The 26,781-nt window shown below is 48.7% G+C and overlaps 2 protein-coding genes across 9 annotated transcripts in view; one reads left to right on the forward strand and one right to left on the reverse strand.

The window, feature by feature from the left end:
• The first annotated feature begins 327 nt into the window (after positions 1–327).
• Positions 328–21,614, forward strand: DDX11 (DEAD/H-box helicase 11). Of its 6 annotated transcripts, none has more exons than XM_069860425.1 (26): positions 328–470; positions 1,997–2,233; positions 2,605–2,691; positions 4,314–4,471; positions 5,584–5,629; positions 6,170–6,277; positions 6,860–6,947; positions 7,423–7,625; positions 8,181–8,333; positions 8,440–8,486; positions 9,262–9,341; positions 10,483–10,527; positions 10,650–10,717; positions 11,228–11,266; positions 12,267–12,390; positions 12,907–13,044; positions 13,497–13,609; positions 16,028–16,100; positions 16,392–16,495; positions 17,246–17,395; positions 19,346–19,414; positions 19,567–19,667; positions 20,091–20,175; positions 20,758–20,833; positions 21,017–21,171; positions 21,302–21,614. In XM_069860425.1, exons 1-26 carry the CDS (start codon positions 333–335, stop codon positions 21,329–21,331), a joined length of 2,715 nt encoding a protein of 904 aa, XP_069716526.1. In that variant the 5' UTR covers positions 328–332; the 3' UTR covers positions 21,332–21,614. The 6 variants fall into 6 exon arrangements, 5 of the variants coding, with proteins under 5 accessions (XP_069716526.1, XP_069716532.1, XP_069716539.1 ...); XM_069860431.1 differs by having other exon boundaries at positions 8,181–8,318; XM_069860438.1 differs by lacking the exon at positions 21,302–21,614 and adding an exon at positions 20,507–20,667 and having other exon boundaries at positions 21,017–21,146.
• WASHC1 (WASH complex subunit 1) overlaps positions 21,566–26,781 on the reverse strand; it is a 47,805-nt gene continuing 42,589 nt past the window's right edge. For all 3 annotated transcript variants that reach the window (XM_069860468.1, XM_069860476.1, XM_069860463.1), the window contains exons 7-11: positions 25,933–26,137; positions 25,314–25,478; positions 24,823–24,981; positions 24,086–24,154; positions 21,566–23,306 (exon numbers count right to left, since the gene is read on the reverse strand). In XM_069860468.1, coding sequence (XP_069716569.1) covers positions 23,155–23,306; positions 24,086–24,154; positions 24,823–24,981; positions 25,314–25,478; positions 25,933–26,137 — 750 coding nt within the window. In that variant the 3' untranslated portion in view covers positions 21,566–23,154. The remainder of the gene's footprint in view (positions 23,307–24,085; positions 24,155–24,822; positions 24,982–25,313; positions 25,479–25,932; positions 26,138–26,781) is intronic.

Here is a 26,781-nt window from a genome sequence, read left to right on the forward strand (position 1 = left end):
GTCTGTCTGTCTGTGTCACCCCAGCTCCAAGAAGCCAGTCTGTCTGTCTGTCTGTCTGTCTATGTGTCACCTTAGCTCCAAGGAGCCTGTCTGTCTGTCTGTCACCCCTGCTCCTAGGAGCCGGTCGGTCTGTCTGTCTGTCCGTGTCACCCCAGCTCTAAGAAGCCAGTCTGTCTGTCTGTCTGTCACCCCTACTCCAAGGAGCCTATCTCTCTGTCCGTCTGTCTGTGTAGCATCCCACCCCCGAGGGGCCTGTCCGTCCGTCTCCCCTCCCCTCCCGCCGGTGCAGCCGCCGCCCCTTCCGCGCGGGTGTCGGGGCGGCGCGGGGCGGGATGGCGAGCGGGGCCGCGGGCGGCGGGCGCTTCCCGTTCCCCTACGCCCCGTACCCGATCCAGGAGCGGTTCATGGCCGCGCTCTACGGCGCGCTGGACGCCGGCCGGGTGGGGATCTTCGAGAGCCCCACGGGCACGGTGAGCGGGGGGGGGGGACCCGCCGCGGGGCGGGCGGCGGCCCGGGGCTGGGCCCGGTCCTCGCCCTGGTCCCCATCTCGGTCTCGGTCCTGGTCCCATCCCAATTCCGGTTCTGGTCCTGGTCCCAATCCCGGTCCCGATCTCCATCCTGCCCCCCGGTCCTGGCCCCGATCCTGGTCCCGGTCTCTGATCCCAGTCCTGATCTGGGTCCCAGTCCCAATCCCAGTTCTGGTTCTGGTTCTGGTCCTGGTCCCAATACCAGTCCCAGTCTCAATCTCAATCCTGCTCCTGGTCCTGGTCCCGATCCCAGTCCCAATCTTGGTTTCAGTCCTGATCTCAATTCCAGTCCCGATCCTGATCCTGGTCCTGGTCCCATTCCAGTTCTGGTCCTGGTCCCACTCCCAGTCGTGATCCCAATCTTGGTCCCAAGTCTGGTTCTGGTCCTGATCTTGATCCCAGTCCCGGTCCTGGTCCTCGTCCTGATCCCAGTCCTGGTCCCAACCCTGATCCCAGTCCCGATCTCTATCTTAGTCCTGGTGCTGATCCTGATCCTGATCCTGATCCCTGTCCCGATCTCTATCTTAGTCCTGGTGCTGATCCTGATCCTGATCCTGATCCCAGTCCCAATCTCTATCTTAGTCCTGGTGCTGATCCTGATCCTGATCCCTGTCCCGATCTCAATCTTAGTCCTGGTGCTGATCCTGATCCCGATCCCTGTCCCAGTCTCGATCTTAGTCCTGATCCTGACCCCTGCCCTGGCCCAGCTCAGCAGAAGCTGCCACTGAGGATGGGGCCAGGCTCTTCTCAGCGATGCCCAGGGTCAGGACAAGGGGCAACAGGCACAAACTGGAACACAGAAAGTTCCACCTGAACATGGGGACAAACTTTGTTACTGTGGGGGTGACGGAGCACTGGAACAGGCTGCCCAGGGGGGTGGTGGAGGCTCATCTCTGGATATCTGGGATCAGGGGCAAACAAACAGACGTGATCCTCACTGGATGTCGGCTGTGGCAGAAGAAGTCAGACCCTCATGTCAGTCTCTCAGTTTTATACTGAGGATGATGTATGTGGCATGGAATGTTTTGTTAGTCAGTTCGGGGTCACCTGTCCCGTCTGCCCCTCCGTGGCTCTGTTTCCACCAGCCCAAGGGTGGCTTTGGTTACTCTAGGGATAAGTATAACCATTGGCCTTTTTGCATACCAATGGCTTGTGTTCTCACTTCTAGTGAAGAACACTGTCTCAAAAACATGGAGTGAGCTTTCAGAGAATGAAGTTGCTTAGAGCAACTGAGTTAGTCACAAAACTGACTCTAATTCATCTCAAACCACAACACCCACCTAGACGTGTTCTGTGCAACCTGCTGTAGGTGAACCTGATTTAGCAGCCAGGTTGGACTGGATGATATCCAGAGGTCTCTTCCAGCCCCAAACATTCTGTGGTCCTGTGATTCTGTGAGTGGGTCATCTCTGTAGAGGCGCGTGATGCTCCAGCCACAGAAGCCTCATCCCATTTGTTTTCTGTGGCAGGGAAAATCACTGAGTCTTATATGCGGGGCCCTCTCCTGGCTCCGAGACTTCGAGGAGAAAAAGCAGCAGGAGGAGGCCCAGCTTCTGGCACTTGAGGACAGGAGGCAGGAGGGGGAGAAGGAGATGACTTCGGCAGCGCCAGGAGGCCCAGAGACCAAAGACAGTGCTGGAGAACCAGACTGGATTACGGCATTCGTGCAGAAGAAAGAAGAGCGGGATCTGGTGGACAGGCTAAAGGTTGAGAAAGGCTCATATGTAGAGGACGGGTAAAATAACGAGGTGTGAGGCTTGTGAGAAAGGCTGATAGCCTGGGTGATGATTGGAAAAACACATGAGGGAAACTTTGATAGTGGTCTTTGTCTTTCCCAGGACTTTATTTCAGTTAGGAGGGATGAGGCATTGCCATGTGTGTTGTATAAGACAGAAAACTCTATTACTCTGAACAAGGTAACATATAACAGGCTGCACTCCAGGAGAAAGGGGAAGCGTACTGGCAGTTTTGGTTCAGAGTTAATTTTCTTCCTATACCCAGAGAACAGGAAAGTAATTATACTTGGGATTTAGGACTAAATACACTTCATTGTTGATTTACTCTCCCTTTATTTTAGGAAGAGCAGATCAGGAGGAAAAAGCGAGAAGATCGTCTTGAGAAAATTCGCCATAATGTGCAATTAAAGTATGCAGCAAAGAGAAAGGTGAGTTATCCTGCAGAGATTAGAACTTTCTGTTTTGGTTATCTGGAGTGTTGTTCATACTTGTTTATGTCTGCGACTTCACTCTGAATTTTCCAAACCATCTGTTTTGGAGAGCTCTTAGCATTAGGTTACTGAAATTAGCCATCCAGAATTTTTGGTTAGATTTTCAAGTACAAATGTAAAAAACAGTTTGTGTGTAGAGAGTTTCCTGTAACAATGCTTGTGTGTGGATAGAAAGGGTGTGTGTTTTGATGGCTTGATGGCCTTCTGGCCCTCTGCTTTTGTTTTAAAAGCTTTATTACTTGGAATTATATATATATTTTTTTTTGAAAGCTCTTTTTGTGAACACTCTGTACTTCTCCAGTAAAACCTCTAGAACTGGGATTAAATTTCAGGTCATGGGAACAGAAGACCCCTCCAAAAAAGCCAAGTCAGGCTTTGGTTGTACTTTGCCCACCACTAGGGAAGGATTGTATTTTTCTCTTTCGTAGGAAACATGATTATATTGTTCAGAAATGTACCATTTCTACATATATAAAGTTCACGGATATATTTTCCTGCCATTTAGATGGGTGAACTGGCTGCAGTACTCTTGGCTGTAGGGGCTTTTTGATGGTACAAGACAGAATTCCCAGAAATACCCACTTCAGGTCCCCAAATAGGTAGATATAATAGGCTGCCAAGTTATTAGTTTCTAGTTTGCTCCGTCTCAAGTGCAGCATTATGTTTTGACTAACTCCTGTTGAAAGGGTAAGGCAGAAATATAAAAGGTCGAGAGGTGAATGGCAAAAAAACCCAAACAAGTTGAGCCAAGAACTTTTGTCCTTAAAAAGAGGATGAAGGGTATATGACATGAGAAGAATGATAAAAAGCAAGAAAGCAAATGAGAGAAATATCATAGAGATATGAAAAAACAACTAATTAATCTCTTCTGTAGTGCTCACTAACTGCATTTCTTCATAGTGCTGTAGTAAAAGAACACTCAGATTGAAGATAGTGTTTTCAGATTGAAGAAACAAACTTTTCTTTATCAGAACACAAAGTTAATTAGAAAACTATTCTTCATTACTTTAATGGATTTTTTGTAGACCTGTGTTAGAATAAGAACCACAGAACTGGAGAAGCAAAAGGAAGAGAAGTCTTGCTTTGCATTGTGAAATAGGTGCTGAGTTTATCCTAGCTTTGAGTTAAGTGTGGACAGAGTATTTGATTATGTCCTTATATGTTTGTTTGTTTGAGTTTATTTGCACACTGTTTTTTTTCAGACTAATGTTTTCTATGGGCCACTTGTAACCATTAATACTGGATTACATGGATACTGTCATTTCAGGATCTATTAGTTCCATGGGCCTTTTTCGTAGAAGGTTCTTTATGTTTCACCCTTTATATATGTCTGTGTGGCCAAGTCTTTGGTTGTTGGCAACAGCTGCATTTTGTGGGGCTGAATGGGTTCGGATACTCTTGGTGAATTTGCTTGTCCTGCTGGGGGTTTACCGAGCAAGCCATTCCCTGTGCTATGGGTGAGGGACTGTGCTATCTTCTGACTTGTCCATGGCATAAAGTAATGTGTGCACTACCTCACTTTCTGTATGAGAAATAATGTTGCTGTGTGTTCCTTTCAGAGATCTGAGGAAGATGAGACAAAGCGCCTTCTTCAGCTCAGCAAGGAGGTTCTTTCAGAGGGAGCTGGAGTGGATGTTGTAGAGCAGCTGGATCACAATGAGGAAGAGCTAATTCTTGCTGAATATGAGAGTGACGAAGAAAAGAAAGTGATATCTGGGTAAGGACAGAGACTGAGGGGCTTTTGTGCCCAAGAAATGCTTTCTGTATAGTTTTTGGTTTGCCTTGATTGAAGAGATTTCACCTATGATGGCGCAGATCTGAAGTTTCTCCCCCATTCAAGCTGTGTGAGGCAATGGTTGTTCTGGGTGTTTGTTTGCTTATTTGGTTGGTTTGGGGGAATTTAATTTTTTTTTGGTTTTTTTAAGCATTTGTTAGACTGATCAGAGTGACTTGAAGTGTTTTCTGAGAAAGCACATCTTTCTTAAAATGTGTGGCAATGTCCTGCCTTTATCCAGGCCTGGTTTCCCAAAGAATGCCTCTGGATACTAAGTGAAAATAAGATCAAGTTCCTTGTGCTAGAAAAGCGCAATGGAACTCAGAGTATCAGGGGAAGCTATCAGTCCTGCAGGTTAACACTAGCACCTTTTGATGCTTTAAAGGGAGAGAGGTTTGCATTTCTCAAGACTGAGTTCCAGCATGAAAACTCCATGCACCCTTTCTCTCTCATACATTTGCTTTATGCAGAAAGCCAGAGGCCGTACTTCAGCATGAAAAGTCAAATACATTTAAAGTATAAATTTACTAATTAGTATCTAGACAGATCCTCTTGCCTTGAAAATTGCAAGACTCAACTACTTTGTTTATATATAGTTTATCAAACATTAAACTGCTCTTGCCTTTGAGGAACTTTGTGGCAGCTAAATATCTTCCTGAAGCTTTTCTTAATGCAATAGCTTGAGGGCAGTAAATTGTCTCTGAAGGGAAAGTTTTACAAAAATAAATAAATAAGCTCACCAAAGAATAGTATAGCAATGATTAACTTATGCCTGAGGCTTAGAAGCCTCAGGTTTAAAAGAAAAAAAAATCTTGAAATTGATAAAGACACAGTCCTACAGACGTTTTTCTGTTAAAGAGCAAGGCTTGACTTGATTCTGCAGTTACACTAGTCTTAAATAGTCGATTTTTCTTTTACCTTCTGATTTAAGATCTGAGGCTCTTCTTAAGATGACAACACCCTTTCTCTTGAGACCTCTCTCCTGTAGTAGAGCTTCATTTGATTCTGTCAGTGATCTGCTGAAAGGAGACTATTTGAGCTTCCTCTTTTCTCAGGCTGGAAGATGATGATGATGATTTGGAAGAGGAGCATGTGACTAAGGTGAGATGAGGAAAGTAAATAGTGCTACCTTATAGAACAGCATAGAAGTGAGCAGAAATTGTACCTTCCTTGCAGACTTCCGAGAGTCATGCTGTACAGAAGGATTTTGGAACTAGCATGCAGGAACTGCCAAGTTTGTTGGTAATAGCAACCAGTTCTGCTGTGCTCATGTCCTTCTGGACTACATGGGCTGCCTAAGCAGCTTGCTCTGCTAGCACTGCTGATTTTTTGCTGTGGCTTGCTGTAAAAGCACACTGCAAGAAACACTTTTTATTGCTCTCCAGGGGTGAGTGTGTGTTATTATAGGGACCTTGGAAAATTAAATGGAAACAAAGGCAAATGCAGAGGAGAAAACAAAGATAAGGCTGTTGGCCTCGGCAGTTGTGAGGTGACACTCAAACACGTGTCTTTCTTTGTGTTTCTGAATGCTGGAGCAATATTAACCTTGCTGAAGTGCTTGGCTGCTTGCTTGTGGGATTGTTTGTAGGTAAGGGATTGGCTTCTATGTTCTTGTCTTCCCTTTGTTCTTCCTCGTTGTAGATTTACTACTGCAGCCGCACACACTCCCAGCTGTCTCAGTTTGTGCATGAGGTGCAAAAAAGTCCTTTTGGCAAAGACACACGTCTGGTCTCCTTGGGATCCAGGCAGGTATGTGGTATTGTTTGCAAGGGAGTCAGAGTGCCTGTTAGCTAAAATATGGGAGACTTTGTGAGGAGGTGTGTGGATGTCGTGCTGCAGAAGGCACCTCAGGGATTGACTGAATCTCCTGTTGAAAAGCTAAAGCAGTCATGGGTCGTGACACAGATCTGTATGATGTGCATTTTTCTGAGCTGTATTTTGGCCATTTACCCTTGGATAGAAGCACGAAAATCTGGTTTACCTTTTTTGATATATATTGATATATACCTTTTTTGAATATTACAGATGTCTGAGTCACTGGGAAGGTGCTCCCCTTTGTATTACTTCTGGCAGTATGTTTTAGAAGCTGCTGTGTAGCAGTGAGCTACCTCAGTGCACCTTTACTCATTTTTTTTCTCCTTGCTAAGTTTTTATGGGTTTTGAGCATATTTGTAGCAGTTAGCGGGGACAACGTCAGACCAATAGACTTTTCGATTTCAGAATCTGGCCTGAGATTGCTTTAAATAGATCTTCTGTTTTACAGCAAAGGGTGCACATGGGGCACTTGGTGCTTAATGACCCCTTATCACTTCCTCTCTTTGCATGTCCCAGAACCTGTGCGTGAATGAGGAGGTGCGACGCTTGGGGGCTCTCCAGCTCATCAATGACCGCTGCATGGAGATGCAAAAGAACAAACATGGTAGGAACACTTCCAGTCTGGGGAAGCAATTGCTGATGAAGCTGGTATGAGAGGCTGGAGACAGTGCACGCTGCCAGAGCACTTCTAGCAAGAGAGTGGTACGAGCTTGAAAATGGCAAGTTGGAGGAGCAGAGCTAGAGGTCCTCAGATTTTTCTTGACCTCCAGGCTCAGATGCTGAGATCTGTATGTATTTTCTCAGTGTCTTAGGTTGGTCCAGACTTCTGCAATGGAAGGATGCTTGTCTTTGTAACTCAGCAACAGAAAAGTTGGGAAGTGTCACTTGGCAAAATCTTAACTGGCGAGAGTAGTGTCCACTGTGGATACGGAAATGTTCCTGCTGAATAATTTTTAAGCAGACAATAGGTCAAAAATACCCATGACAAAGCCTTCTTTGAAATCCAGGAGGTTCTGCAAAGTGTTTTTTTAGGCTATTGTGTGTGTTCCTCATAGCTTTCTTCTGATTTCTGGTGTTAGAAAGGAAGAGTGATGGAGAGAATGAAGGGAAGAAGAGACGTGTGAGTCGCACCGTATGCCCATTTTATTCCTATGAGCAAATGCAGTTTCTCCGCGATGAAGTTCTGGTGGAAGTGAAGGATATTGAACAGTTGGTGGCTTTAGGAAGGGAGACCAAAGCCTGCCCATATTATGGGAGTCGATACGCCATTCCTGCTGCTCAGGTAAGGTGTACAGACTTTTAGTGGAATTAATACTAGGAGCTCTAATAATAAACCAATTGCCTGCTCCCTCCAGCACTGTTACTCAGGCTGTCTTTCTGTCAGCTGTAGTTTTGCTGAGAAAGCAAGGAAACTGAGAATACCCATTTGAAGTTAACAGGGGGGCTGTGAGTATGTCTCAGCATTCTGAAATACAAGGCTCAATAACTGAGGCAGTACTAACACATAGGAGTAATTTTAGCTCTCGCCACCACTCATCTTTCTTGCTCGGTTCTCTCTCAGAAGATGTGCTTTCAGCACTTTGAAGGAGATTCAGAAGGTAACCTGAGCTGATATGCAGTTTTAGTACAATAATTTCTGTTTAGCTTGCATCCCAGTGCCTCTCTCAAGCAAGTGCTCCTGTCTCTCTTTCTACCTTTCCCATAATAAGAGTAAGTAACTTGACTAAATTCTGCGAGGCCATCTGACATAATATGGGCCTTTAATGGCTGGTTGGGGAATGCTCCAAGTGTGTAAGAATCAGAGCTAGAATCAGAGTAGGCTGTGCTTCTCCTGTAGCTGGTGGTGCTGCCCTATCAGATGCTTTTGCATGAGCCTACTAGGACTGCTGCTGGGATCAAGCTGAAGGACCAGATTGTAATCATTGATGAAGCTCACAACCTCATAGACACCATCACCTGTATCCATAGTGCGGAGGTCAGTGGCTCTCAGGTGAGTCATAGCCTGGCCTGTTAATTAATTGTGAGTGAGCCCTGCATTCAGCAAAGCACCATTTCTTGACTCCTGCATAATAACAACTCCTTTTTTGTTCATATAGCTGTGCTGTGCTCACTCCCAGCTGCTGCAATACATGGAGCGATACAGGTGAGGATCTCAGAGGAATATAACATAACAGTGGCTTGTCTCACATCTGCTTGTCTCACTTTCTTGCTTTTCTTTGGTGGAAATCTATTTGCATTAATACTTCTTCAGATGAAAAGCCACTTGCTTCATTATCTCTGTCTGAAATCCATCTAAGTCAGACTCCTGGGGCTGGTATTAAGCAGTGAGAAGGAGGATACCCTGAGGATTCTGGCTTTCCCTTATCCTCTCAGTTCCTTTCCCAGTATCTCCCTCTAATCTCTCCTGCTTTGTGATGCAGAGTTTCAAAAATCAGTGTTTCATGTCTCTCCTGGACTTTAGTCTTTCATGTGCTGACTGGCATTATGGCAGAGTCAGTAAGCTCTGAGGAGGAAAGCTGTATGTCTTTTTTGGCTCTGGCCAAATCTTGCATCTTGTCATCCCTGCAGTGGTTGATTATTGTGCTCAGTGCTAATGACTTTGAATTTGTGGAGCTTTATTGCATCAGGGACTTGAGATGTCACTGCTATTGTAATAAATAAACTCCAATTAATGTGTGAGGAGAAAGATGATGGTGGGAACAGTGTGGGGTGCATGGGTGGGTGTTGTGGGGTGACCTTGGGCTATCCACGGGTCTGTGCCCTGTCAAAGATAGGGAGCGTAAACCTGGGAGAAAAAATTCTTGGCTTCTGTCTCTCCAAAATGAAGAGTAATTCAGGTACTTCTCTCTGCAGCTCAGCTCCTGTGAGTTAGTCCCTGAAGAGGTTTGGGGGCCTAATAGCTGTCTCATTTTTCATAGGAAACGTTTGAAGGCAAAAAACTTGATGTACATTAAGCAGATCCTGTATTTGCTGGAGCGGTTTGTGGCTGTGCTGGGAGGTAAGCAAACCTATTCTGTCTCCAGGGATGCTGATATGATGTTGACTGGTCTCTGCCTGAACCCCTCTCTTTGGTTGAGTAGCTGAGGAACAGCAGGTGACATCATAAGTTGGTAGAGGCAGTTTCCCTCTCTATATTATTGTCATATCTGATTTGAGCGAGGACTAGGTAGGGTGCTAAGTTAGAAATAGAGCAGATGTGTGGGAAAGCTGTACAGAATATATCTTATCTGGTCTGATGGCACGGTCTTTACCCGTTTCAGGCGTGCCCCTGCAGAATGAATTTTTCTTCAGTGCTGCCTTTCTGTTGTGAAAAAGTCTTATTTTGCTGTTATTTTTTGAAATCCACTGCCATTTACAGGGCTCCTTTCCTCTAATGATCTGTTTGCAAGACTGCAGTGTGTCTTGAGGAGAGCCTGTTATAAGGTCATTAAGAATTTTCTCCTTGCCCAGGGGGAATACAGCTCTTTGGGGCCAGGGCCTGGTGGTGCTCTCTGCCCTTCTCTCAAATGTCTTAATTCTCTTCCCATCCTGTTCCTGCCACTTTTCTCTTGCACACACTCAGTTAAGTGCTTTCATTAGAAAGTGCGACCTGTGTGCAGCTTCATGACTGAGGCTGCAAAAGTGAAATGTGAGGTGGGTGTTAAACACTAGGACATAAAACACAGTGAGTGGCAGCAATTAATCCTGTTCTGGCTGTTGGGATATGGAGCTGTCCTCAGGTTTTCCCCTCTTCCTAATCGCCTGCCAGCCTATGCGCCTCCCTGCTGCTGCATTGAGGAGGGGTGAGGGATGCATTGCAGTCCCTGTCCCTTCATCTTTGCAGCATGATGACTATGTAGTGTGAGAGCATTTGTATGCACCCATCCTACTTGCTGCCTCCTGCTACAGAAGGAATGTAGATGGTGTTTCTCAGGATGCAGCAGCACAATTGTCCCACAACGCAGGGCTACCCTGCAGGGGAAATTGAAACTGGGCGGGAGCTAATGTTTCATCTGCATAGCTGCATTTTGCAGCCGTATGGTTATTTGTTGGGTTTTATTCCTGGTGTGGTGTCCCTTTCAGCTCAGTTGATAGTTTCTTGCTTAATTTCAAGACAAACTCATTGTAAGCCTTTCTTGAATCAGTTTAATGTTTTACAGGTGATGTGAACCAAAATCCTAGCTGTCAGGCAGTTTCCCAAACAGGTAAGACTGGTGTGAGCGCCGGCGCTATGCAGTCATCGGTCAGAGACATGAGGGTGGGCAGTAAGGGGCTGCAGGCCCAGCAGCTAGTAATTTTTATTCTCCTTTCCCCACCTTTCTTTCAGGGACAGTGCTGAAATCCATCAATGACTTTCTGTTTCAAAGCCAGATTGACAATATCAACCTCTTCAAGGTAATGCAAAGTAGGGCACAAGTGGTGGTGACTTGTTCAAGGTTATTGGAAGCCGTGTCTGAGGGCTGGAAGCAGAGCCACAACCCACGAGGCAGAAGATTCTCCCTAGTGTATAGATTATGCTGCTGTCTGGATAACAGGGCATTAAAGCTGGATAGGTGGTCTTGGAGTGGAGGGAAGCAAGCAATTAAACATGTACGAGTGCAGAGGATGTCTGTAGGCAAAGCTTAACTGTAGGGTTTGAGGGTGAAGGAACTATACTACTCAAGTAACCTAACCCATCCCTTGAACCTCTGAACAAAGCACCTTGACACCATGTGTTTCCGCTCTGGAGGCGATTCCTTTGTAGTAAACTTGTCTGGGAGGCAAAACTTATGAAGAACTGTGCACCCCTCCCCGAGAGCTCAGCAAGAACAGCGAGTGATATCCCTGCTGGAAAGGGATCAAGGGTAGCTGCGTGGGAGAAGGGATGCTGAATGCCATTTCATTTTTTCTGTCTTCCTCCAACAGATTCAGCGTTACTGTGAGAAGAGCCTCATCAGTAGAAAGGTACTGCCCCTGTGACTTAATGGTCAATAGCATTCAAATGCTGTTTCACACACTGCATTTGAAGTGGAAGAGGCAGCAGCTGAGGTGGGAACCTGTCTTCTCCACCCTGCTCTGCAAACGAAGTGGTTCCTGCAAAAAGCACTGTATGGGCTGGTTACCTTTTGCTTATATGGCAAAGAAGCACACAACATGGTGCACTGCAGTATTCTGGTGGATGATAATTCGGTGCTGCTCGGCCTCAAACCTGCCAGCCTGGTAGGTTGCACTGTACTGTGGGAACAAGCAGGGAGTCATAGAATCATAGAATGGTTTGGGCTGGAAGGGACCTTTAAGATCATCCAATTCCAACCCTCCTGCCATGGGCAGGGACACCTCTCACTAGACCAGGCTGCCCAAGGGCCCATCCAACCTGGCCTTGAACTCCTCCAGGGATGGAGCAGCCACAGCTTACCAGGGCAACCTGTGCCAGTGCCTCACTACCCTCATCGTGAAGAATTTTTTCCTAATGTAATCTAAATCTTCCCCCTTCCAATTTAAAGCCATTCCCCTTCATCTTATCACTCCATGTCCTTTTTAAAAGTCCCTCCCTGGCTTTTCTGTAGCCCTTTCAGGTACTGGAAGATCACTATAAGGTCTCCTCGGAGCCTTCTCTTCTCCAGGCTTAACCACCCTAACTCTCTCAGCCTGTCCTCATAGCAGAGGTGCTCCAGCCCATCTGATCCTGTTCATAGCCCTCCTCTGGACCCATTCCAACAGTTCTATATTATTCTTACGTTGGGAATTCCAGAACTGGACACAGTACTTCAGCATCAGAGACTTGTTTTGGTTTTGAATCAATGAGTGAAGGAAAGTAATGGGAGCTCTGGGTCAGTAGATTCTGATTAGGCTGGTTCACAAGCGCCTACCAAGGAACTTTTTCTGGGGAGGCCAGCAAGCCTGTTTTTATCTTGTCCAATTTCTGCTGTTGGTATTCTTAGTCTTACTGGTATTTGCTTGGCAGCTTTTTGGGTTTGTGGAGCGATATGGAAGCCCTGCCACAGCTGTGAAGACCAACAAGGGCAGCCAGAAGTTGGCTGGTTTGCAGAACTTTCTTCTGACCCTCCAGCAGGGATCTGATAAAGAGGGTGAGTTCAGACATGCTCCACTTGTACATCTGTGGACACAGTGAGGATGTGGAACCTGAATCTGTCTGCAGGAGGAAAGGGGGGAGGAAGATTTGAAGAGCTGCAGAAGGACTGCAGAAGCTGTCCTGTGCAGGTGCTTTTTAGTATAGATGGCTAAATGAACTAGGCAACTATGCAAACAATTAGAAGATTTTCTGAGGTCCTTTCCAAACTGAATGATGTGATTCCATGTTTACACTGTATGCAGTTAAGCTTTGCCCTGCTATGTCTTGCTGACTCTGGGACCTGAGCCACCGTGGGTAGTAGTGCCAGCTACAAAAGCCAAATCTTTCTTTTTTTTTCCTAGCAATGGGACGGATTTTAGGTTCTCTCCCTTACTGGGTCTTTGTTCTCTGACTGCATACGTAGACTAGATATAATGCTCCTCTAGAAAGGACCCGTCTATATTTTGTGCTTAGTCTCTGCCTTCAGAAATGTGGCCTAAGTTGCCTGCCCCTCCTCTTCTGTCCTGTCCAGCAAGCATGGCCCAGAGCCCTCCTATGGAGGCTGAGAATCACCAGCTCCGAACTGCCTCTCCACTGATGCAGATTGAAGGATTTCTTTCAGCCCTCACAAATGCAAACCAAGATGGGCGAGTCATTCTCAACAGACAAGGTACTTGAAAGGGTGGAAATGGGGAGCGTGACTTGCAAGTAGGGCGCTTCACTGGCAGTGAGGGAGGAGATCGTGAGCCTGGGAGTGAAGCCTGCAGCCCTGTGGGAACATATCTGCAGTGTCTGTGATGCAGGCTGGGAGGCTCAACCTGCATGAAACTCTCATGAACCCAAAGGAATTCTTAACCAAGGGCACTGGGGCCAGGGCATGCAGGGCTCTGTTCCTACTTTGTGTGTCCATTTTTGTCTTGCAATTTATTGCACCACTTCCACAGTTCCAGAAAGATTACGAAGCAGCAACTTCCAGGCTGATGTTACCTGATGCTGCCCTTGGTAGAGTTGAATAGCAAGTTCTTGTGTGGAGAGATGGGGACCTGCCAGGTTGCCTAGGGCAAGAGGAAGAATCTCTCACATCCCTGCTAGGTCCTGATGCTGTCTCTGTCCTTTTCCCAGGAACAATTGGTCAGAGCAGCCTCAAATTCCTCTTGCTGAATCCAGCTGTCCACTTTGCAAAAGTGGTGGAAGAATGCCGTGCGGTTATCATTGCTGGGGGCACCATGCAGCCGGTGAGGGAATAAGGAACTCTCAGGTGGTCTCTCGTGCTGTCTGCAAGCAGGCATGGGAAGGCAGCAGCTTAGCCCCTCTCTTCCCATGGCGTGTGTGGGAAAAGACCTTTCTTACCTACCCTTTAATCTCCTTGGGTGAGTCATCACACTGCCTGTTTATGCAAAAAGTTGTGGGTGTTAAGGGCAGGATTGCCTTGTCAGCCTTTCTCATCCGCAAGACAATACAGGCTGAGACTGAGCTCCTGGTAGGTTGGCTATAGCATGGGTAGCAGTTAGAGGACCTCGTAAAACCCTCTGAAATTCTAAAGGGATGGAGATCCCACAGAAACCATCTCATAAGGGATCTTTCAGAAAAATCAGGACTTTGTATGGTGGCAGGCAGCTGGCCATCCTTCTCCTGCTGCTTCGGTGCCTAAGAGACTGTGTTTGTGCTGTACAGAGGCAGCGGGCTGTGCCAGGTATCCCAGTTAGTTACGCTTATCCTATTCCTGGACAGGAATATCCTGAATTTTTCTCTCTGCCCTTGTGGTGACAAGGGAGGGGAGGAGGGTGTGAAGTGCAGGACCTCCATTTTTGGAAGGCAACCATTCCAACCACAGAGAAGGACCCGGGGGTGTTATGACAGCTGGCTGAATGTGAGCCAGCAGTGTGCCCAGGTGGCCAAGAAGGGCAGTGGCATCTTGGCTTGTATCAGAAACAGTGTGGCCAGCAGGTCCAGGGAAGTGGTTCTGCCCCTGTACAACAAAGACGTTGAAATGCTGCAGCGTGTCCAGAGAAGAGCAATGAAGCTGGTGAAGGGGCTGGAGGACAAGTCTTACCATGTGCAGCTGAGGGAATTGGGGTTGTTCAGCCTGGTGGCTGAAGGGAGACATTATCACTGTCCCCATCTACCTGAAAGGAAATTGTAGTGGGGTGGGAGTTGGTCTCTTATCGCAAGTGACAGGTGATAGGATGAGGGGAAATGGGCTCAAGTTGCAGCAGGGGAGGTTCAGATTGGGGTTTTGGCCGTAAGGAACTCTGAAATCATAGAATCATAGAATAGTTTGGGTGGGAAGGGACCTTAAAGCCCAGCCAGTTCCACCTGTCCCACCACGGGCAGGGACACCTCCTGCTAGATCCGCCTGCCCAAAGCCCCATCCTGCCTGGCCTTGAACACCTTCAGGGCTGGGGCAGCCACAGCTTCCCTGGGCAACTGTGCCAGTGTCTCAGCGCTCTCGTGAAGAATTTCTTCCTAACTTCTAGCCTGAATCTCCCCTCCTTCATCTCGATCCCTTCCCCCGTCCCGCCGCTGCTCCCCGCGGCCCGCAGGGGGCGCTGCGGCTCCTCGCCCGGCGCTCGGGGCGGCTCCGCGCGGGACTGCGGGTTCGAGGCTGCCCTGGAAGAGCTTGTGCAGCCCCTCCTGCTGGTGTCCGGGCCTCCAGCACAGCCCCGGCCTGCGTGCTCAGCGTTCGTGGAAACACAGAATCATAGAGTGATTTGGGTTGGAAGGAGCCGTAAAGATCATCCAGTTCCAACCCTCCTGCCACCAGACCAGGCTGCTCAAGTCCCCATCCAGCCTGGCCTTGAACACCTCTAGGGATGGGGCAGCTACAACTTCTCTGGGCAAACGGTGCCTCACCACCCTCATTGTGATGAATTTCTTTCTAATGTCTAACCTAAATCTTCCCCCTTCCAATTTAAAGCCATTCCCCTTCGTCCTATCACTCCATGCCCTTGTAAAAAGTCCCTCCCCAGCTTTCCTGTAGCCCCTTCAGGTACTGGAAGATCGCTATAAGGTCTCCTCGGAGCCTTCTCTTCTCCAGGCTGAACAACCCCAACTGTCCCAGCCTGTCCTCATAGCAGATGGTCCAGTCCCTCTGATCATGTTCATAGCCCTCCTCTGGATGCATTCCAACAGCTCCATATCCTTCTTATATTGGGGATTCCAGAACTGGACACAATACTCCAGATAGTATCTCCCAGGAGCGGAGTATAGGGGCAGAATCACCTCCCCCGGCCGGCTGGTCGTGCTTCTTGCAGCCCAGGATACGGCTGGCCTTCTGGGCCAAGTGCACATTGCTGCCAGCTCACATTGAGCTTCTCATCAATCAGCACCCCCAAGGCCTTCTCTGCAGGGCAGCTCTCAATCACATCATCCCCCATTCTGTATTGAAACCACAGATTGCCCCAACCCTTGTGTAGGCCCTTGCACTTGGCCTTGTTGAACCTCATGAGTTCCTGTGTTCTTGATTTTTATCATCATGGAGGGATCACATTTTCCCAGTACCAGCACCTAGTAGGCAGGGCTGGCCAGCTCTCCCTCCAAGACCACTGGCACAGACCAACCAGGTCTCCTTCAAAGAGCCCAGTACCAGTGTTGCTGGTGCAGCATCTTTTGGGACACTGGTACTTCACCTCTCTTTGGCTCGTGGTCCGCAGGTGGCTGATTTCCGAGAGCAGTTGCTGTCCTGTGCTGGCGTGGACCCTGCACGCATTGTGGAGTTCTCCTGTGGTGAGTGGGCCGGGGGGCAAAGAGGGGTCATAACCTGACTCTGCATGACCTGAGTGCTGCAGTTTGGTGCTGTTTTGGCAGTACTCTAAGCAACATGACATCTTTCCTAAAAATCATGGCAGCAAAGAAGTGCCAGTCCCCTTCCACTCTGACCTTCCTCAGTGGTTTCGGCCAATATCAGCAGGCTGTGTGCTGTGCCAGCATCCCAGGGTCTCAGCCCAAAGCTGTTCAGCTAGTGGGGTTTTTGCATTCAGCTGTGATGTTGACTCTCACTACTTATTTTCTTCTCAGGACACGTGATTCCTCCAGAAAACATTTTACCCATAATCCTCTGCCGTGGTCCTTCCAACCAGCAGCTGGAGTTCACCTACCAGACAAGAGACCTGCCCCAGATGGTCAGTCCTTCCCTTGTTCCTTTCCTCGCTGTCTCTTTTTTGCTTCACGGGACACTGTGCTGGGCTGATCAAAAGCTATGGCAAAGGAAATCCATGGGAGTTGGCCCAGGTGCATTGCCAGCCAGTTGGGAAAACGGAGCAGCAAAAGAGGGTTTGAGCTGCCTGCTCAGAGGTAGCTATTGGAGATAAGGAAGACTAACAACTACTGTTTGGCTGTATTGAGATCCTGCATTTGCATGCTGGACATCAGAAAGAGATTTCTGACTGTGCTTCACAGTTAGTAGGGCTCAGAGGAGCAGGGTAGCCCTGCAGCTGCAGCTGAAACCATAGAGGCAGCAGCAGATGTTTCTGCACTTTTCCCTTCTTCCTCTGGTGGGCCAGTAAGTACCCAATGCCAGACGGTAGATCTGCCCTGACCCTGTTGAATCTCTACCAGATGTGCTAGCTAGCACATCTGTTCCAGTGTGACAGGTCCCATCCACTACAACAACAAAAAAAAAAGCCTCCTTTCCTGAATGACCGCTGCCTCACAGCAGTAACGGAAACCCTGGATTAGGAGGAGAAGCCAAGCAGGAAAGAGCTTTTTGGTGATGCCGAGCTTCCCTAGAGAGCCCTCTGAGACCTGGCGTACATTTTTCCTTCCCCCCAGGCATGTCATAGGGCAGGTGTGATCCCGGGACTGAGCGCAGAATTGGAGCGACATTAGCTGGAGCTCCTGTCAGCTGCAATATGTTCTTGTCTCTCATGCAGATGGATGAGACAGGTCGAATTCTTTGCAACGTGTGCAACGTGGTCCCAGGGGGTGTGGTGTGCTTCTTCCCTTCCTACGAATATGAGAAGCAGGTGTACACGCACTGGGAGAAGACGGGGCTGCTCACCCGCCTGGCAACTAAGAAGAAGGTAATTGTGCTGCCAAGGGCAGTTGGTACTTTAAATGGAGGTTTCAAAAATCAAACAATTATCTATGCATTACAGGCCTCTTTTGCTGGGTTGTTCTCATACTCTGCACAGCAGAGCAGAGCGGATGTTTATCTAGCCAATCCCTCCAGTAATGAATAAATGATACTTCTCGGGCGGCTGATCGCTGAGCTGGGATCTAAATTAGATTAAATGTAGCTATAGATTCTTTAAGTGCTCAGTCTGTATAGTGGCCATGGAGGGAGACAATCCTCACTTTCCATAACAAACAAGCTGGGGGGCTGTTCAGGTTGAGCCCTTATAGGGAATTTGTTTTTACCAGGCACCACTGTGTGTCCTTTGAACATGGACTAGCACTTGTAAGGAAGGGCCAAGCAGAGTGGGAACAGACTGCAGTTCATAGGACAAGTGGTTGTGTTCAGGTAGAAGTGTAGAGTGGAGAGTTGAAAGACTTGTAGTGGTGACTCCCATTGAAGGAGTGATGGGAAACCGTGCATAGGAAGATCACTGCAAATATGAAGTCTTCGCAATGACTATCACAAGTGTTTGAAGGTTGGGTGTTCAAGGTCTGGCTGTGTCAGGGTGTGGAGCAGGGGTCTTGGGTCGTGTGCTGGGGGCAGTGGGGAAAAGAGCTACATTTACCCTGGCTGTGATTTCTCTTTACTAAAAGCTCTGTAACTTCCCGTGTGGATCAGCAGATCACAGTCCCAGATATTCCAGAGTCCTGGTGCAGGCATTCTGGCATGTGGATCTGCCTGTAGGTTTTTGTGGTGGGAGCACTATGCTTCAGCTTCTCTCTGTGTTTGTATAGCTATTGCTCATAGTGCCTTTCAGGTCTGTTCTGTCAGGGTTCCAGCAGTCTGCCTGGTGCCACCAAGGCTTTGTGCCACAGTCACGCAGCTTGCTCTGCCTATCAACTCGGATTTGTTCTTGTTTGGCCTTTGCAGTCTCCAGCAAATTGGAGATGTGTTAGCAAAGCAATTTGGTAGAAGCATAGTGAGTGTGACTTTCAGCTGCCCACACACAAGATCAGATCATAGCAAAGGAAGGTTAAAGTCTTTCCTGAGGTGGCTGTGGTGAGATCACATTGAGATTATATATAAATTACATTGGGAAAATTAGTTTAAATTAGAGGAATAAATAGTTACTGTTTATTAAGTTAAATATTCTTGGATTATATTTGCAATTGCCAGGTTTTTTTTCTACCAAAAGACTGATTCTGGTTCATAAAATTTGATAGTACCTCTTGCTAACCAAAAGAAAACACATCCTTTAGTTTTTTTACTGTCACAGAAAAGACAGATGTTGCACTTCTTGTTTACTAGGAAAACAACTTGTGATTTTTAGGCCAAGGTGCAGCATGTATCAAAACGCAGCTCAATTAACTGCAGGGGCTTTCAGTAACTAACTAGGCGTGCTAGAATAACATAAAGAAATATTACTTTATGCATGCTTTGCATAGGACACTAACTTACTCACTGGGCAAGAGGTGCTATTACTTGGAATTAACTGGGGACTCAAATTCATTGTTCTTGTCACTGTCCTCCCAGACCTTGCAGCTGGAGGGTCTCCTCACCCCACTGGATCTTTATTCAGAGATCGAAGGGGTGCACGTTGCCTTCCTGCCGTTTGGCTCTCAGATGACTTTTAACTTCTTGCAGAATTAGATGAGTCTGCCAAAGCTGTAAGGGAGCGTGGGAGGGGCTGGAGCAACTGCTGCTCCTTTCCTCGCCCAGTTGAAAAGTGCTCTATGGAGCACACGGTGGTTTTCCAGGGTGGAGGGGAAAGGTGCTGGCCGAGTTGTTTTTCCAGGCCATTTGCCCTTCCCAGATCTTAGTTCCATGTGTGATTTAATGGCCTAGGAGTAAAATGATTTGCTTTCTTTGAATTGTTTGCTTCCTGCTGCTGCAACTGATGCGCTGCCTGTAACAGATCTTCCAGGAGCCTAAGAAGGCCAACCAGGTGGAGCAGGTGCTGGTGGAATATGCCAAGTGCATAAAGGTAAGCTGGGCTGGCAGGCTGGTGGGAGTGCTGCTAACGAGGGCATTGCAGCTTTAGACAAGGAAAGAGGGCGCTAGCCCAGGTCTTGGAGTGTTTCTGGAGCACAGCAATCTTCCCTGCTCTGGTTTAAGTTGCTGGTCCCTCTCCTGCAGCGCTGCAGCCAGGCAGAAGGACAGATGACAGGGGCCCTGCTGCTTTCTGTAGTTGGAGGCAAAATGAGCGAAGGGATCAACTTCTCCGATGACCTGGGAAGGTAAGGTGGCTGCTTCTTGGAAGGTGAGCACTGGGGCTCGTGGTGTGGTGACTCCAAGCAGGATGGACACCGCAGCATTTGTGTAGACAGCAAATCCTGGGAAGCACGTGGCTTGGGCCGATGCTTAAAGCTAATGGGTCGAGCCTGCTGAGTGGTGTGAAACCTGCTTGTCCAGAGTACTTTTCATGTGAGTGATGCAGTTAGGCTTGCTGTGCTAGATAATCCCCTGTTCTGGCACCTTGAATCCCTCTGCAGCGTTCTGTTCACAACGTGCTTGTCAGACTGCTGCGCTTTATTACCGCCTTTGGTTTTCAGGGCTGGCTGCCTTTTAGGGGTGCAGTGACCTCTGATTTATCAGTCTGTTGGCAAAGCGCTCTAGGATGAGACATTAAGAATAATGCAGTCTTCCCCTGCCCCTTGCAGATGCGTGATTATGGTGGGAATGCCTTACCCCAACATTAAATCTCCAGAGCTCCAGGAAAAAATGACGTGGCTTGACAAAACAATGGTAAGAGAGACATACCTCTGCCACTTCATTAACTCTCCTCCCAGCACATGAGTCTCAGGGCTGCCTTCAAAGATTTTTTTTTCTTCTTCTGTGCTTTCCCTCATTTCCCAGACTGTGCAGTACTGAAAGCGCAGCCTTCTCCACACTGTGCATGTACAGGTGCCCTTAAACAGAGGGAAGAAGCTCTGTGGAAAGAAATGCCACTGGGAACACTGAGTTCCAAGGGGAGCACAGTCCCTTCACCCCAGAGGAGGTGGCAGGATTGTAGAAGCTGCTTGTCAGGATCATTTCTCCTCTTGGATTGCTTGTTCTTTCTCACTGCCCCCTGCAGATGCTGTTCCTGGGGAGCTGGGGACAAGTTTTCTGCCTTGAAGGAGCCCTTGGGCTGGCCCTTTTTGAATGCTCAATGCGGTTTTCTAACTGCAACCTTTCTTCTGTCCCTCCTTACTCTCAAGCTTGGGACTTGCTTGGCTACCCACTCACTCTGCAGGGGTAAAAGCATTTGCCTTACTTTGATTAAGACTCTTTGGTTTGATTTACATCTGCTTTGTGTTCAGCCTTACAACTATTTCTCCTTTCCAGCCCAGAGATGCTGGCCAGGCACCTAGCAGAGGGCTGATTGAAAACCTGTGCATGAAGGCAGTAAACCAGTCGATAGGTAATTCATCCTTCCTCGGACAGGCTGGGGGGACGTGGAATGTGACTGCACTGAAGCAGGAGGGTAGGGAAAAAGGGATGCATTACCAATCAGTCTACATACAGATGATGGGAACATGGGCTTTCTTGCCTGAAAACAAAGACCTGAGTGGGCCATTTTAATGTGGTTGTACACTCTGTACAGGCAGAGCCATTCGTCATCAGAAGGACTTTGCAAGCATCCTGCTCCTGGACCACAGGTACGCACGCCCTGCTACCTTTAACAAACTGCCACACTGGATCAGGGAGAGAACCCAGGTGAAACCTACCTTTGGATCAGCGTTTGCAGAGTTAAGAAAGGTCAGAACTTGTATCTTACGTACTGCTACCACCAAACCTGTTTCCCACTCTACTCACTTGTACTTTTTTTTTTACACCTTCACTTTAGCATAAGGCCAGGGACAAACTGTCTTGTTTTGTGTGTTCCTAGTTCCATCGAGGGAAGGCAGATGCTTTGTGATGCGGACCAGACAACAGGCTCTAGGTCAAGCCTGGGAGCTGCACCTCTGAAGAACACCCAAGTCTTGCTTTTCTGTAGCGAGGATTTTGTGTATCTTGGCCTTCTGCCTCCTTTGTGGATGTTTTCTGTTCAGTATCTGAGCGCTACAATGGTGAGACAGCCTTCAGTGCCATAACCAGGAGGGAAACTGGTTGTAGGTCTGAGGCAGGTGCAGGTAGTAGCAACATGCTGCTATTGTTTTACAGTTGGTAAGGTTTTATTTAAAGTCATTAAATATTTTCAACCCAAACACTTAAGTACGATTGTTTTGACTGAACACATCTGCCTTACCCATCAACCACATGTCCAGGGTTTGATGACCAATTTAAAAAAAACAAAGCTTTTCACAAGAAGTGTAAACTATCAGGCCATTGGTTTGTGTCATGTTGGAATTACAGTCAGACAGGGCAGCTGCAGGTAACATTTCTTATCTCCTTATTTTTGCGTTGCTTTAAGCAGTCAAGAGATTCAAGGATGAGGTCACTCTTTCAAGGGGAATAAAGAGATGGCCATAATAGAGCACAGCGCTTCTCCTTTGATCATGCTTAAGCACAGGAGTGCTCTGGTCTTTTTGCTGCCTAGGGTTTTTAATTCAAAGTAACTTTTTGTGGAAAACTATAAAACCTTCTTATTTTTTTTTCAGTGTAACTTTTGTAGGTCATGGGTGAGTGCTGGAAGGCAGTGGTGACAACAGGGATGGCTTTGTAATCCCACAGCTGTCCCCAGTTCTCTGTCATCCTTTGCAAGGCTTCCCAGGAGCTGATTTGTCTCCTTGCCAGTTTCAGCAGCTGGATGCTACCTCTCTTCACAATGAACAGAGTACTTATAATTAGACACAGAGCTGGTACCCATTCCCTGTATGTTAATTAGCCCCACAGGGAAAGAAGCAGCTGCTTCTGAGAAACATCCACGGCGAGTGACCCGCTCCTTCAGTGGGTGCAACAGCCGCTGTCTAGCACAAGCTCTGCCTTAACCCCAGTGAAGGCCGCAGCAGGAGGGGGCGGCACCTGCTTTTAACAGCTGGTGTGCTCCAGCGCTGTGCCTGGAGGTGCTGGGTCGCAAGGCTGAGCCCCAGCCTGAGATGAGAGTGGAGACTGGGCTTTCCCGTAGGACACTTGTAATTAAGCACACTTCCTGCTTTTATCAAAGTGAAGGCTGTAAGGACCTGCTTCCTTCGACTTTATTGAAGCTTTCAGACAGCAACAGACAAAGAACTACCATCAGCCAGGCAGAGAAAGAAACCACCGAGTGCAGAAGCACCAGGAATTAAGACCCCTCGTGAAGGAACAGACACCCTCATTCTCTCTTCAAGCCACAACCAAGCAAATAGGAGTTTCAGCGAGCAAGCAGCTAGGAGACAAATGAGGCAAGGGCTGTTTGCCTGCAAGAGATGCTTTTACAGTCATCACCAGTCACATTAGCAAAGACTGAGGGCCCTTTAAATGAGGAGCAATTTAAGTTCTGATCCTCTGAGCATAGGCTGCCCCACTGCCTGCCAGCTAAGACAGGATTTATTGTGCCAGCATGAGCAGCAGCAGCATTCAAGATGGAGTGTAGTAGTTGGGGGGCAGAAGAGTAGACAGCAGAAGAAAAGCCCTAATTGGTAATTATAACCTGAGCAGAAGTTCTCTCCTGTTGCTCCTGCTCTTCCTCATAAAGAAATGATGGGGTCTCCCTGCCGTGGCAGTGCCCACCCTCCACTGAGGTGTTTCCACAAGCTGCTGTCTCTCAAGGTGCTTAGGTCAAGAGTCCTGGGTGTCAGACTGATGCTCAATGAACCCTATCTATGTCTCCCAGTCATCCTCATCCTCCTCACCCACAGGCTGCTGTGGCGGTGGGAGGGGTGGTATTGAGTCCGACATACGAGCAAAGGCACCAGCAGGACTTCCAGGAACATCAGGATTTCCAGAGGCTCCTGGCCCTTTGCCTGAAATACCTGTGGAGGAGGGAAAAGCACCAGTGAGTGACACTTGGGGACTAGAGAACACTGAGGCTCAGCAAAGAGAAGAGGGAAAACCATGTTTCTTACTGCTGCTCCCAGCACCCAAGTGAGCCAGGCAAGCAGAACAGCTTAAATGCCACCACAGCCCTATGCAAGACCTCATTTAACTTCAGCTCCACCTGAGCAGGTCCATGCCCACCTCTGCCACATGCCTGGCACTGAGGAGTGACACTGGCCCTAAACGCCACCCTGGGTACCTGCCAAGCCCTTGGGCAGCACATTTGATGAGGGTGGTGAGGCACTGGCACAGGTTGCCCAGGGAAGCTGTGGCTGCCCCATCCCTGGAGGTGTTCAAGGCCAGGCTGGATGGGGTCTTGGGCAGCCAGGTCTGGTGGGAGGTGTCCCTGCCCATGGCCAGGGGGTTTAAGGTCCCTTCCAACCCAAACCATTCTATGATACAGCCCCATGGGTAAGGCCTAGCTGCCTCAGCGCTGAATTGCACAAAACACTGCTGTCCCTCCCTCACGGGCAGCTTTTGAAGTCCATCCTTTGCCTTGGATACACAACCTACTCCAGTGCCTCCAGCAAGACTTGAGGTGGAGATGCCTCCACTCACGCTTCTGTAAAGACACTCCCGGCCATACTGCAGGATATTCACTGGGGAAAAGGTGTCTGCTCCTGTTTCTAGGGCTGCGGCTGACACAAGCGAGTTGCTAGAAAGGGCTCACTCTCTTTCCTAGGGGGAAGGAGCAGTCCACCCTGCAGGACAGTACCTTTGCGCCTCAGCACCAGTTTGTTGAAGAGGTCTGACATCAAATCTCCACCTTGTCCTGTAGCTCTCACTGTAACAGCAAAACCCCACAAAAGTCATACAAGAAGAGGCATCTGTCTGAACTTAACACTACAGTGAAAGCATTCTCCTGCACTACTGCCTTCAGATTAAAGGAAAAAATAAACCAAAACAATCCACCAACCTCTAATCTAGTATTACAACCCTAATCTCTCCTACTGTAATTCGGTTTCAGGTCTGGAAAATGTCAGGCACTGCAGGGTAATGCAGTGGGAATGCTTCTGGGAAAATCCAAGAGTGGAATTCCAAGAGGGCCTGGACATTTGCAGTTTCATTCTGCCAAACCAGCTCCATCAATACCCTCCCCAGCTACCTAAACCAACGTCCTCAAATGGGCTTGGCCCTGCCCCTCTCCACCCCAGGATTTCCTCTCTGTGTCTGTGCCTATGCAGCACGTGAAACTTCTATGCGTGCCCCAGGATGGAGCGGTACTCCATCGCAAACACGAACACCCCTCTGGCAGCTGGGGTTTAGCAAGTTCACAGAGCTTTGGCTGGATGGGAAACACTTGAGACCTACACCAGCCTGTAAGGAGAGACAATGCCTTTCCCCTCAGTATGTTCACTGTGCTCCTGGCTTGCCTGTCTCCTCCCAGACTCTCAGGTCCCCAGCCTGTGGCAGAGAGCAAGAAAGGTTAGTTCTGCCGAAGAGCCCAAGCACCTTGTTCTTGTTCCTTCTGCTTCTTCTTCTCCAGCTTCCTCTCCTTGACACTGCGGAGGTTGGCCTTCCCAATGCCACCGGCCTGGCGGATGGACTCCAGGAGACTGGCACGCCCAGTAGAGGGGTTCACTACCTCCTTTGGGGCTCCCTGGACTGAAGCTGCAGGGACAGAAAGGACAGGCACCAGCTACAGGCCCAGCCAAATCCCCATGGAAAAGGCTGCTCCAATACCCTGTCAGCTTCTGCCTGGGGTGATATAATCCCCTCTCAATGATGGGATTATACTCAGCCCAGCCAGCAGCAGCCCCACCAAGGGGCAACTGAAGGCGTGCAGCTCCTAGACAGGCAGGAGCAGCTTCTTCCCACTGCAGCCTCCCTCCTCTGCTGGAAGGCTGGGAAGCCACAGGGAGCCAACCAAGGACAGGGGCTGAAGCCAAAGAGTCAAGAGTTAGATTCTGCTGGAGAAGCCCTAAAGATGCCCAGATCCTTACCTGCAGGCACTGCATTGCTTCTATCATCACTCGCTGTCCGGGCGGGCTCAGAGGGAGCTGTGGGCTGGGGCAGCGGGGGTGGAGGAGGCACAGTCGTTGGCAAAACAGGAGGCGGCGGAGGAGGCGGTGGAGGAGGAGGCGGCAACAGTTCAGCACCTTGAAGGTCTGAAAGATGAAAGAAGCTGCATCTGAAGTGTCCCAGAGGACAGCACACTGAGAGCTTCAGCTCAAAGGTTCACATGCCTCAGCAGCAACAGATCAGAGCCCTCAGCAGGCACCATGCCGCAGAGCGCTCCCACCCTGTGTAGCATCTCTTAACAGCAGGGGCCAAGGCAGAGTTTGAGATTACCCTCCTCTGTGCTCCGCAGCTGCACCCCACTGGGCTTGCCCAGCTCACCCAAGGCCATCCCACCAGGGTGCCATGAGGCCAGTCCCTCCTTCCTAGCCTGGCCAGCACTTGAGCAGGCTGCAACTTTGACTCATCTCCAAGCACCAGCCAGAGGTATCTCCAAATATCCATCTTGAAGTTTCCACCTAGGGATTTTCTGCCTTGTCTCCACCGTCTAGCAATTCCTGCCTTCCTCCTTCACAGGGCCCTGGGAGCAGGGATTAGAAATACCTGGTTGCGAAGGCTCCACCGACTCAGTGTTGAAAGTGGGCAGCTCTGGAATAGCACTGCTAGGAGCTGATGGTGCGATGCCAGGGCCCAGATCAGCACTGTACATGAGATCTGCAGCAATGCCAGGCAGGTCTGGCAGGTAGGACGGCACATCAATCTCGGGTACCTGGCCCAGATCTGGCACGTAGAAGTAATTTTCAGCTACCTAAAGGCAACCCAAAACAAAAAAGGCAGTGACTACACTCTTGTTTACCCTTACAGCAAGCAGGGGAACTACAGGGAACAGCCTGGGCAGCATCAGAGCTGGGCTTGTATGCCTTGGCCACTCATCAGCTAGCTACCCCTACAGTTGTGCTCTTTTCCTGCAGCAGCTCCCAGACACGGAGGCTACCCCCTGAAGACCAGGCTTAGAAAATGCAGGCTGCAGGAGGAGGACGTACAGGACTCTTCCCAGTTTCCTGCAAGTAGACTCTACCTCCTGTGAAGGTCTCAGACACCAACTTTTGCAGCCTACATAGGGCAGTCCCTTCTCCTCCAGAAAAGAGAGGTGCCTGAACCATTTATGAGAATAACATGCACGTGAAGCACAACCAAGTAGATATGAAGTTTGGCTTTGTGCTTAATACACAGGCAAAACAATACTAAAGGTGCACTGTGACTAAAGGGCTTTGTTTGCTATACACACTGCTATCTCCTCCAGTATATGATGAGCAAATGGTTTTCAGGCTTCCTTCCCCAGTCTCAAACCACACATTCAACCAGCAAAGCTCCAGGTATGGCCACTATGAGCTGTTGGGGAAAAGGTCAGCCACATGCCGGGGCAGCTGGGTTGGTGCACTGCCTGCCCCG

Source organism: Phaenicophaeus curvirostris, chromosome 1, assembly GCF_032191515.1.
Source record: "Phaenicophaeus curvirostris isolate KB17595 chromosome 1, BPBGC_Pcur_1.0, whole genome shotgun sequence".
NCBI classification, from domain to species: domain Eukaryota; kingdom Metazoa; phylum Chordata; class Aves; order Cuculiformes; family Cuculidae; genus Phaenicophaeus; species Phaenicophaeus curvirostris.